At 35.5% G+C, this 12,863-nt stretch overlaps 1 protein-coding gene across 2 annotated transcripts in view; it reads left to right on the top strand.

Annotated features, from left to right (window-relative positions):
* The window catches only part of ATRX (ATRX chromatin remodeler), a 91,375-nt gene that overhangs the window by 58,141 nt on the left and 20,371 nt on the right, over positions 1 to 12,863 (top strand). For both annotated transcript variants that reach the window (XM_026099984.2, XM_026099990.2), the window contains exons 21-28: positions 298 to 473; positions 1,636 to 1,753; positions 5,554 to 5,684; positions 5,984 to 6,072; positions 6,228 to 6,400; positions 8,768 to 8,921; positions 9,227 to 9,330; positions 11,448 to 11,556. In XM_026099984.2, coding sequence (XP_025955769.2) covers positions 298 to 473; positions 1,636 to 1,753; positions 5,554 to 5,684; positions 5,984 to 6,072; positions 6,228 to 6,400; positions 8,768 to 8,921; positions 9,227 to 9,330; positions 11,448 to 11,556 — 1,054 coding nt within the window. The remainder of the gene's footprint in view (positions 1 to 297; positions 474 to 1,635; positions 1,754 to 5,553; positions 5,685 to 5,983; positions 6,073 to 6,227; positions 6,401 to 8,767; positions 8,922 to 9,226; positions 9,331 to 11,447; positions 11,557 to 12,863) is intronic.

Here is a 12,863-nt window from a genome sequence, read left to right as displayed (position 1 = left end):
TGAATATGATTTTGTCATATGATTGTGTTGGTGTGCATCAGCTCTCAAATTTTGTGTAGCATCTAAGATGAGATTGTTTTAAATCTGACATTAAATTTAGAAATTACTTCTGTGCTTAAAGTGTGTATCAGCTTAAGATACCCTTTCCTGAAAATATTGTTTTTAAAAATTGTTTTTGCTCAGCAGAAGGTGGTACTTTGATTAGATAAGACACATTCATTTTCTGTTAGAATTAACCCTTCTGTGAGTACTGTACTTCTCATTTTGAACAACTAGAGCCTGATCTTTCTGTCCTAGATCACTGCATGGTTAACTTTATTAAGGAGAATTTGCTTGGCTCAATTAAAGAATTCCGGAATCGATTTATAAATCCAATTCAGAATGGTCAGTGTGCAGATTCTACTCTGGTAGATGTCAGAGTAATGAAGAAGCGTGCACATATTCTTTATGAGATGTTAGCTGGATGTGTTCAGGTAAGAACTGTTCAGTTAATTACCTGAATTAGTTGGGGGGGGGAGTTATTTAATATTGTTCTAATAAAACATTTAAAGGCCTATTATCCTGTAAATTTGCTATTAAAGTGGTCTCTTGAATCCAGCTATCACTTTTGACTTAAGTATTTTCACTGATTACTAGATTTCTAGATTAATTGTTATAGCTAGAAAATCTTACCAAAAATGCATCGTTTTTATGAAAGGTCAATGTATCCTGAGCAGGACATATGTATATATTAGAGAGTACAACTGTTTTCCTGTTAGGAGACTAGAAAATTATGTGGTAGAGAAGGACAAAAGTTATTTTGAAATATCCTCATTTCATTTTAAATATATATTTAAAGAATACACATTTAAAAGTTTAGCTGTCTAAAAACTGCCTAGAAGGTTGATGATGCATAGTTAATCACTTGGCTCTGGACTTTTTAATTTGGTCTTTTTAATTTGTGAGAATCGGGACAATTGGGAAGAGGAGAGAAGGAGGATTAATTGTGTCAAGATGGGTGAAGAACTTACTGCCTCAAAAACCTTAGATTTAAAAAAAAAAACAAGAAAAATCACTTCTGGATTTCCTAAATGAAGGCTGGCTCCCTTGCTCTTCAGTTACCTTAGTGTGATATTGCACCTTATGTAGAAGATGTGATGCTGTAGGCACTAAGCATACAGAACGTACCCTAAAACAGAAAACAGTTAACTTGAGTGGGATAGTCAGTTACTTTGTGAAACAAACATTGGTATTAGCTGCTTGACCTACCCATTCGTTCACAAAAAAAGGTTTGAGTATTAAAAAACAAAAAAAAAACCCCCAGTTATCAGAGCAGCTATTGAAGCTGCAGTCACCTTTGCAAGGATGTGGAACTGGGACATGGGGTTCATTAACCCCATATACTCTTGACTAGAGACTCACATGCTATATACTCATGTACTTTTGACTACACAGCCACAAATACGTAGGTAAGAAAGGCCTGTGCGGACAGTGCCTTTATTTGGGGGGGGGGGAGGTTCCACTTTGTGGTTGGAAAACATCTGAGTTACTGTAATTTATGTAATGTAATTTGTCATTTAAGATGCCAGAAGTTTTCAAGCTCAGCATAGTAATCCTTGTGCTTATACGACTAAAATTCTATTTGTAAAATTACAGAGGAAAGATTACACAGCATTAACAAAGTTCCTCCCACCAAAATATGAGTACGTTCTAGAAGTTAGAATGACGCCTATTCAGTGCAAACTGTACCAATACTACTTGGATCATTTGACAGGTATGTAACTACAACTCTCTCAGGTAACACAATTAATGGTCTTTTTATCAGGGGCTTTTTGCATTGGTTGCTTGTTTGTGTGTGTGTGTGTATATATATATGTGTATGTATATATATGTGTGTGTGTGTGTGTATATATATATATATATATATATATATATAAAAAATCAGCCTTACAGATGTATTTTTCCTGCTTGTTGTAAAATCTGCCTTAACTCTGAAACTTGAATTATAGCAAAACATTTGGTTACACATAAAAATATTTTTTGAGGAATACTGATATTTACATCTCTTAATAGTAGCCTGCCTTCAGGTTGGGGTTCATCTCTCCTTTTTATTCCTCTTCTAAACATAAAACATAATTCATTTAGTGTCTTTCTCTTCAAAGAAACAAATTATTGACAGTAAGATTGGAAAGCAAGAACTCAAAATAGAGATGTAGTGGTGTAAGTGCACTGCAGAGCCTTGCAGTTTGCTTTTGTCATCCTGCTAGCTGAAGCTGTTATTTGTCAAATATTGGCTCTTTTGGGGAACTGTCTCCTCTTGTTCTTGAAACCCACAAGTCTTTCTGTCACGGTGACCATGCTTTTCATCAGCTTTCATTTCAGTCTTGACTGGTCTGTCTGTCTTTGGGGACTTGCTTCTTCCAGATTAAGAATACACTTGTTTAATTGAAAGGATATATAAGGAAAAAAAAGTGCATGTACTGTGAGCTGCTGTGCTCTTCACTTCATATTAGAGATAAACCGCTGAGGCTTGTCATTTAGTATGTCAAGGCATCTAAACGTCAGCAGCACTTCGGAGGAATAGACCACGAGGATGGTAATCTCGAGGAGCTCTCACTGAGGTGGTGTTTATGGTCAGGCCTCGAGCAACTGAATTCCACAGCAGCAGCTTTTGGCTTCTGGAGCAATTCTGTTTGTTTAAATACTGTTTATAATAATTGACTTAATGATCAGGAGTTGAATTCCATAGTCAAGAATACGTAAGGCATTGATGATGGGCAGGCTTTTGTCTAAAGCTTTAAAGCACATATTTGCTATTTGCAGTGGCTACAAAATGTATTACAGAGTCTGTTATGCCAATTTACTACTTTTTTTTTTCACTTGATAAGCTGCATGTCTTAAAATGCCTGTCCGTAGCTGCTGCAGGCTTTTGTTTTGTTTTGTTTAACTATGCAGTATTTTTCTGTTCTGGTTACCCTTCTGAGTTTAATTACAAGAAAGATTAATTGTATATCAAATCAAGCTGTGATTTATAACAATATGAAATTCACTGCGTTTTCTCAATGACTTAGATTCTGGATAATGTAGTTTGTGATCTCCTGGACACACTGCAAGCTAGATTTCCTTTCTGGAATTCTGTCAACTCTTGTCTGCATTTGGTGTAAGTTACAGAAGCAGAGAGTTTCGAAGGACCAGTGAAAGTAATTTCACTTCCACTGATATCTCCAGTAATAATGGGATGTCTAAGTGCAGACTGTTCCTTGCCCTTCTATTTTATGGAAGTAAAAGCATTTTATTTTATTTTTTTTAAGTTTACATTAATAGTGCTTCAAAACAGTATATAAACAAACCTAAACTTTTATGCAGTGCTCATTCCTAATTAGTTCTTTACTGCAGTCTGTTCTGTGTTGGCTCCTCTTTATATGAATGTTCTGAGAAGAAGCTTATTTGCATTCTCTTCATTTCTGCATTGTTCCAAATGTCTTCCAACAGCTCGTAGCTTAAACATAAAAAGCATTAGCCATTTCCTTTACAGGCATGTATCTGAATGATTCAGGTTAAATTCCTGTTGTTCTTCATAGCAATTTTTCTTTAATCACGACAGCCACAATAGTTCTACAGAATCTTTGGCCTGTTTCTGATAGAAAGCAGGGCTGGTTTTGTAATTGTAGGCTGTACAACACAGGCTTTGTTGGTCTACCGTGTTTTGAGATGGCAAAGTAGATCTTTTACAGGTCATTGATGAACATAAGAGCTAGCGCTGTACGGTTACAAATGGTTTTTTTTCCACTCTGTACAGAAGTCTTTATTGTACGTACAATAGCTTTCAGTGCTTCCTTTTTTAATAAACCAGGCAGCAGATAAGAGGAAGTAGCCCCTAATCCAGTGTCTGCTAAAGTTAAGGGAAATATTTGCTCTGGCTGTAAGCCTGTTATGGTTTCAAATTTGCTGCATTGTTGGAACCATTAATTTCTTAACAGTTAGGTTGTATATGTATAACTTTAAGAAAATGCACTCCCTAACTCAGTCAAGGACAGGTAGTTTAATTAATCTGTCTAGACATTGAGGATTCGGCAAAATTAGTTGAGCTCCTCTTAAGTTTGCAGCTGTCTAAAGGGCTGGTCCTGTTTCATGACTTATTCCTTAGCGGGCTGATTCAACTCCCTGAACTGGTAGAAAGCCCTTTTTGCTTTCTCTCTGTTAATTTTGGGTTAGTTTCCTGCCAGTTTGGAGTGTTGAATCAGATCATCCCGTGATCAGTGCCAGAGACAATATGAGGAGGAAGAGGGAAATGAGAGAGAAGGAAGGAAGGAGGGACTGCCTCTTTTAGAGAAAGGAAGCTGCCTAATCTAACTGTGGCCTCTTCAATTTTTATTAAATAAAAAAGTGAGTCTTCCTATTGAAGACAAGTATAGCAGGGGAAATTTTTCTTCTCATCTGTATTTTTTAATTTTTTCCCATGGGCTGTAACAGAGGCATATAACTAAAACATACATACTTTAGATACAATTTTACCAAGTCTTTCAGTTTTCCTTCATATAACAAAAATGATGCAATTTTTGCTTCAGTTCTTCTGTTACATAGAAAATATAGTGTAAACTCTGCCGGGGATACTAACTTTGAGTTCAGGGCAGTAAGTTTCTCTGACGTTAACTCAGGTTTAGGGAAGGTAAACCTAAGATACTCTGCTTTTCTTACAGTCACATTTCCTAGAGACAGGGGAACGCCAATGGGAAGATACCTAAACCTGTTCTAAAAATAAAACCTATCAAGAATTTGCTTTATTAAAATACTTATATTCTGTGTTTTACTAGGATTGTCTTGTCTGTTTAACAAATGCACTGGATAAGCTTTGTGCCTGTTTTGTCACAGATATTTGATCATTGTGATGCAGTAAATTCTTTTTTCTTGTAGTTAGATGTGCCTTAAACTATGTAACTGTAATAAATATGAAATAAATATCTGTAGTAACTATGAAATATGATCAGTTTCAAGAACCTCAAGTTAACGTGTTGCTTAATGAGTAATTGAAGCTACAAAAAAAAATTAAATACAGCTCTCTGAACACTTTACTTTTTTGCACTAATTTGGACTTGAACAATGAAAATAGGCTGTGAATCTTTAGATACTTTATTGTAAGAGATCAATGCAGTCATACAAAAAAGCTAGCTGAAAACAATAAGCCAAATTCATCGAAGCCTAAGTGCAGATTTTACCTTGTTTTTTCTAGCTTGGGCTGCTTTTTAAGACCTACTTCTACAAAACCTAAATAGACATGACTGTCCTTTTAACAGGATTTGGATTCATTCCTATATTGGGGAGAAATGCGCTTCCATGTAAAAATGTAATCATGTTTCTCATTATCAAGAAAAGGGGGAAATCTAATTTTGACAACTTTAACTAGGAAAAAAATGCCTGTGACTGAGTAATTTGACCTCTTTTACAAGAGACGTTACAATATGATGTGCATCTGGAAAGAACGCTCAGTACTGAACTAATGGATTGTTCAAAGGGGAACAGTATGTGGCAAACTTACTTCAAGGTTTCGCTCTAAAATCTGAACTTTATTGTCAGGTGTAGGTAGTGGCAGTGAAGGTGGAAGAGGCAAAGCTGGAGCTAAGCTATTCCAGGATTTCCAGATGTTGAGCAGAATCTGGACTCACCCTTGGTGTTTGCAGCTGGATTATATTAGCAAAGAAAATAAGGTAAATTAGATATATCAAAATACTCTGTATTGAGAACTTTCCAAATAAGCTATGCCAAATGCTAGGTAAAGTTTCATCAAATTAATGGAAATCTTTGTTGCTGTGGGGTAGAGTGATTTTGCTGCTGTTTTTGTCATATTTTTATTTCTGGGTATGTTGTCATTCTTAAAACATTTTGCAAGGCTGATCCTTTGTGGAACTTACCATTGTTTAAATGAGGAATAAGCAGGTGGCTAAAGGTTTAATAAAAGCTTCTGGATGAGAGTACTTAATAAAATTTCTGTTTTTTCTCTTTTGAGGGCTATTTTGATGAAGACAGTCTGGATGAGTTCATAGCTTCAGATTCCGATGAAACTTCAATGAGTTTAAGCTCTGATGATTATGCAAAGTAATTGAGCTTTTATTTGTTGTTCGTTGTTGGATTTATTTCCCTAATAGAACTTAAGTGATTTGTATAAAAGTAAATGTTCATTTTATTTATAATACCTTCTCTTGAAGTAGAATATTTTTGAAATAAAGGGGTGTATAATTTTATGTTTCTAGGAAAAAAAAATCCAAGGGGAAAAAAGTGAGGAAAGAGTGTAGCTCAAGTGGAAGTGGCAGTGATAATGATGTCGAAGTCATTAAAGTCTGGAATTCAAGATCTCGTGGAGGTGGAGAAGGAAACGCAGAGGAACTTGTAAACATCCCTCCGTCTGTTACAAAATCGGATGAAGGTGAGTGCAATGTAAAGTAAACCAAATATGATGCAGCGTCATTTTGCGAAAGGTGATCTGAGAGGGCTGTCACAAATTCTGCTTTGTTGCAAAAAATGGCAAATTCCGTAACGCAGGAGCTGTAAACATAGAATTGATTCACTGCTGTTTGTAATGATACATGCCTATTGGTAAAATAAAGGGCATCAGTTTAAAACTGAGGGGTCTTGTGGCAGGGAAGCTGAACAGTTAATTTTTGAATTCAGAAGTACAAAATGTTACCAGGTTAACACAGAACTGTGCTGCTTTTCATCTCTGCTGAAATGTATTGATGAAATATAGATGGAAAGATTAAGAAAAATGTATGTCATTCATTGTTGCACCTGGAATTTCAAATGGATATTGAGCAAGCAGGTGGTTATAATGCAGCAGGAATAGAAAAAAACTTTTTTAAGATTTGTTTTTCAAGCTATGTGTGTCTGTATGTTTAATTTTCAGATTTTTCTTTAATAATCCATCACCGTTGTGATTCCCTGTATCATTTATTATGTGTCTAATAGGTGCATTAATGTCTAGTGCCTTCCATAAATAAATGATTTTTTTGTGACAGTGAAGATGAAAACTTATTTTCTTTCTTTGTTCCTGACTTTATGACAAGCATGTATTATAAGTGTGCAATGGGGAGCGTGTGTGCATGAGAAATATGTACACATACAAATTCTAATTAAATGTGTTAATTACTTGCAGTATAGGAAGGATGAGTTTCTGAATACAGATCATTTAAATGTTTAAGTCTGTCTCTTGCAGCTTTCCCCAGTTCAATATGGGCATAGAATTTCTAAACAAACAATTGGTGCTGTACCAGACGAGGTCTGGGGGCAGACTTGCTATCCCATTTCAAATGGTGAAGGCCCTTCTGCAAAGTTTAGGGGTGAAAATGGGAATAGGTGGTGTATGTAGGATTTTCCCACTGCACATCTAGGTTGCTTCTTTGGTTAACATGTTCATTATTCACTCTGAAATTGAAAAATGTATTCTTTAAAAGACTGTGTGAAGGAAGGCTCAAATAGGAGTTCTGTCAAGATCAGTTCTTTCTTGCACCCAAAATGTTACTGCTATGTCATGATTGATTCGCTGTGTGTAGTCTTTAAATTTAAGTGTTTTGAATTGCTCAGGAGATGGAACACTTTTCTCCTACTATGTAAGTAAATACTTCAGTCAGATCAAAGTTTGTAAGTGAAAAAAGTTCAGGTTATATTTCTAATTAATCAATTTGTATCACTCTAATGCAAAGGAGGTTAAACTAAAAGTCATGCTATATCAGAAGAAGAAATTAAGTAATATAAATAAAGATAATTCCTGGTTCCTCTCTGCCTTTCTGGTTCAGATTATAAAGCTGAATATAAGCTTTCTCCTGTTTGAATCCAGCAGTGTTTCAGAATAAAGATAGCGTGAGTATCTTTAAAGATGGGCATGCTTTGCCTTTGACGCTTTGGAGTGGGTGATTTAGACCCAGATAGACTTGACTTGTTTTGCTAGGTGCATAGTTATTTTGGAGTAGTTACACAGTGAGAAACTGAATTTTATAATTCTTTCTCATACTATTATATTTTTAGGAATTCAGTCAAATTAACAAAACTAACTTACATCACCTACTAAGTTGTTAAAAATGAAATTGTTCCCAATTATGTGTTTGATAGGTTTTATTAGTGTAGCAGTGTTTTAGCAGTTTAGCAGGCAGTAAGATTTTATTAAAGAACTTTGCAAAAAGGCAGAATATGATAGTGGAATCAATTTTTTTTTCCTCTGTTGTGAATTAATACACAAGGAGGAAGCTGTACTTTTTCTTCTTCTACCCTATTGCTAATCATGTCTTTTAAATTAGCTTAGGGAAAAAAGATTCTAAACCTGAGCCTGACAAATAATAAGAGAGAGTTTACATCTGGTGAGTATTAAAAATCTGTATTGCTGTAAGATTTGGAAGTTTTTTTCCAGAAAGTTCTCTTGATAGATGAACTAGGTAACTCATAAAAAGTTCTATTTCACTTGTTGTAACATTTACGGATGGTTTTTCAAAGATGCATACTTGTTGGAAACAAAGCTGTTCGTAAATATTCCTGGGGAAAAGATGCAGATGGCAGAGCTATTCATCCAAATATTCTGTAACACAAAAATGAGATTTGTGACTGCTGTTGATAACTCTTGGAATTAAACTGCTAATCTAGTACTCTTTCTTTTTTTGTGTGTGTGACTGTGTATTTTACTTATTTCATACAAGCTAATAATGAGGAAGCAATTTGGCAGTTCAGAATTTTTAAAGTATGTACACAGTCTCATGCTTTCAGTTTTCATTTTAATAATTTTTTTTATTATTATTATTTTTAACAGGTAAAGCTGCATCTTCTTCCAATCCCGGTAGCCCAGCTCCAGATTGGTACAAGGATTTTGTTACAGATGCAGATGCTGAAGTGTTGGAGCATTCTGGGAAAATGGTGCTTCTCTTTGAAATTCTTCGGATGGCAGAGGAGCTTGGGGACAAAGTGTAAGTCAATTCTAGAAACTAATATTTTTAAAGACCATCTAAATATATTAGTCTGTCAGTGTTCTTCATTCAGTCTTTATAATTCTGTAGCTCAGTTTTCTGAAACAAATACGCATGTTACATTCATTTTCATCATATAGTTTTCCCATACATACCCGTACTCCTCTGGAGTCATTGACTCTGTCTAGAAAGGCTGTTTGTTTCAAAGGTAATGTCAGGGTGAGGAGGGAAGAAAAGGAAACCAATACAATGATCAAAATAACTTCAGAAGTGAATTTTGTGCGTTTCCTTGTTTCTGTTTTCAGCCTAGTATTTAGCCAGTCCCTAATATCACTGGATTTGATAGAAGATTTTCTGGAGCTGGCCAACAGGGAGAAGACTGACAAAGAAAAGCCTCCTATTTATAAAGGTGAGTGTCAGCAAGGCCTGTTACAAAGCTGATGACTCTTTTACAACTCTGTTCAGTCTGAAGGGAATAGAGTTGAAATAAATTGTTTTTGTTAGAAATATTGTATGCTCTCTGCCATGCCCAAAGTTGACAGGGCCGCTGGTCTGCTCTGTAAGCTGTCTGTGCTACCCCATTACGGACTCTTGCTTCTGAATTCATTCTGTGTCATCTGTGTTTAATACAGCCTAAACACATTAAATGTCGATCATGTAAAAAGAGAGAAGGTATTTTGTTAAATTTTACACAAAAGTGATACTGTATGCTGATATGTGGTGAATTCTGAAACTTCCTGCTGAAAGAGAGATAATGAAGGAAAACTATACTACTTTAAAGCAGTGTGTGTTTTGAGACTGGATGCAAAATGTCGGCTTAGGCTTTATATGTACTGCAGTAGATTGTCTTATGGATTCCATGAGGGAGCAATGTATTTAATTAATCATTTTCCTGGTGGTGCTTGAATGGTGAGGAATTTCTCACTAACCAGACGTATCCTGTGTGTAGGAAATTTCTTTTGTTTCCTCTGTGCAATCCTCCCACTGCTCTTGATGATTTCAGTTCATTTTTATGTGGAAGTTTCAGATCCCAGTACGTGTGGATTGAAGAGTTTCTTTGAATCTGTCATTCCTTTCAGATATCTGATTTCTAAGTATAAACATGTTGCACGGTTGCATAAGAGAAATCTGGCTTAGCAATATCAACATCGTAGTTTGAGGAAGATCCTCCAGTATCTTTCTCACACAGATTTATTGTTCCTGGCTGCTGCTGGTTCTGTAACTTCTGAATATTTGTCATCTTCAGATTTGGAGTTTTCTGTGTTTTTAGAGTCTGTCGCTGTAGTCTGAGCTAATTTTTAAGGCTTTTTTTTCTTGTTTGGGCAGTTCTTTTGCTAAACAATTAGACTATGTGTTATAATATGAGTCACCATATATAGACCTTCTGGACATGACTCAACAAGCAGTTTCTTACAATTCATTGTACTGAGCAGTGCTGCTTCCTATAAAAAAAAGAAGGAAAAAAAAATTTAATTGATGACACAGTGGGGTTCGTTTTGTGTGCATATATACTGCCAAAGAAAATGAAACGTTAGTTCTGAATTGCAGGGGGAAGAAAATCTGCTTCTATCAGCTGTAATTTTTATATCTTTTCATCTGGCAAGAACTAGCCATAATTCACAAGATAATTAAACTCAAACAGCTGATCTGAATTTCAGTTCCAAAATGATTAGACCTGGACTTCTGAAATCTCCTTTTAAGCATTTACTTACGGATGCTATGTATGGGAGAGGCTGTAGCTCAGACTAATTGAAAACATGAATCTACAAAGATCAATTAGAAAAGTAGGGTTAGTACTATAACGCCTAAAGATTAAATGCGGTTACTTTTTAAAATTGATTTTGGCTGCAAGTTAAAAAAGAAACTGCTCTACAATTGTGTCCAAATGACTAGAAATGGCGAGGAATCAGAGGAACTACCCAAGAAAAGCTAAGGTTCTTTTAAATATTTCAATTAAAATTTAACCTTAGTACACAATTTGATTATAACTTCACATCTTTAAAGCAGTTTTATACAGATTACCATTTGAGACGTTTCATTTAACATCTTTTTCTTTTTTAAATATCAAAATCTTAAGAAGAAAAGGATAATTGGATGCTTTTTGTAAGGTAAAATGCTATTGACAATATTTATATTACTCTACTCTTGAATTATTTTAGACGAAATGAGTTTATGGATGGTGGGAGTTATTGCAGTAGAGGCTTGTGGGTGATCACTGTCCTCACAAATGCAATTGCCGTTATTTTCTGTCACGTTACTTGCATATTATATTTTATTGTGCAAGCTTCAGTATATAATTTTTAGTGCTTGCTTGAAGCAAGCGCCTGTGTTCTCCCAAAATGTTCTCTATTTTGGGTGACTCTTTCTTGATAAACTTATATTCTCTTCCCATTGTTTTAAAATGTCAGAGAATAGCATATTTTGTGTTAAATGTTTATTCTTTTATTGGTCTGAGAGCCCTGTATATCCAGTATTGTGAGTCTGGTATTTACATCATCATTTTAATCATGGCTCTTACATTTATAGGTGAAGGAAAATGGTTCAGAAACATTGATTACTATCGCTTAGATGGTTCAACTACAGCTCAGTCAAGAAAGAAATGGGCAGAAGAATTTAATGATGAAACTAATGTGAGGTGAGATCTGTACTGATGTATATGCTAAATTTTTACCCTTTTCTTTCTTTTGTTCTGTATTTCTTTGTTACTTGTACCTCTTAGGGATATGCAGGTGCAAAATGTATCACAGGGGTGCCAGGTGCAGAGCTTGCTTAGTATTTTTGTTTTAAACATGTAACTGTTCTTTCCCCACTCCTTAGTGTGCGTATTTGTTTACTTCAGTACTTGTGGCCAAATTGTATATTACTTTTGGGGGGGACTTTGTTTTCATCATCTTTATTTGCTGAAATCAGCTGCAGGTGTTTTCTGTACCCACAGTTCACTTCCTTTTAATTTCAACTGAAATGGTTCAGCCATATTAAAGAAAGAACTAAGAAAATATATAGATTTTTATCTGTCTTTGCGTTTGAAATCTTCCAGCTATTTCTTTGAGCCAGTCTGCTGTTTCCATGTTTTGAATCAGAGGGGTTGCACAGTTTCTCTAGCAGCTCGGCAATCTCTGGCTTGAGTTCCTTGGCCTCTTGGGTTCTCCGGAGTTCCGGTGCCTTGTTAACACCTAACTGATCTGTTTGGTCTAATACTTCTGATGTATTAACTTCAAATTGATCTACTTCCTATGACCTACCTGCTACAAAGAATGCATGAGGTATGGGAATCTCCCCAACATTTTTATCAGTAAAGACCAATGCAGAGAAATTATTAAGCTTCTTCGCTGTGGCCTTGTCATCCCAAAGTGCTCCTTTTACACCTTTGTCATCAGGTGGTTCCTCCGATTCCATAACTAGCTTTTTACTGCTTTTGATATATTTAAAGTATCCTTCTCAAGTCAATCTTCAAATTCCTTTTTAACTGTCTTAATTTCCTGTTTATATTTGACCTCTTGTGTTTTATGGGCTTTCCTATTCTCCTTTGGACAAGCTTTCCATTTTATAAATGCCAGCCTTTTCTCTACAGAATAGCCCTTAAATGGTATATTAAGCCATACACTTTTTTTTTTTTTTAACCTGTTATACACAGTTTACCTGGGCTTTTACTGCAGTGTTTTGGAACAGCCTTCAGGCTGCTTATAGGCTTAGGGTTTTTTTGGACTCCTCCTTTTAAGGGCTTGGAGGGGCAGAGGTTGTTTTTTACTAATCGCTTCATTTTTGTATAGTCCTCTTTGTTGAAATTGAATATCCCTGTGCTGATCTTATTTGGCTTGCTTCTTCCACTACAATGTTAAACCAAAATATACTGTGATTATTCTATCATAGGGGTTCTGGCTGTAATACCTCTCGAGCAATGTGCTGTGCACCACTTAAGACCAGAGCTGAAGTCGAATGCTT

The sequence above is a fragment of the Dromaius novaehollandiae genome, chromosome 11 (assembly GCF_036370855.1).
Source record: "Dromaius novaehollandiae isolate bDroNov1 chromosome 11, bDroNov1.hap1, whole genome shotgun sequence".
Lineage (NCBI taxonomy): Eukaryota > Metazoa > Chordata > Aves > Casuariiformes > Dromaiidae > Dromaius > Dromaius novaehollandiae.
This window is presented reverse-complemented; position numbering and strand designations above follow the sequence as displayed.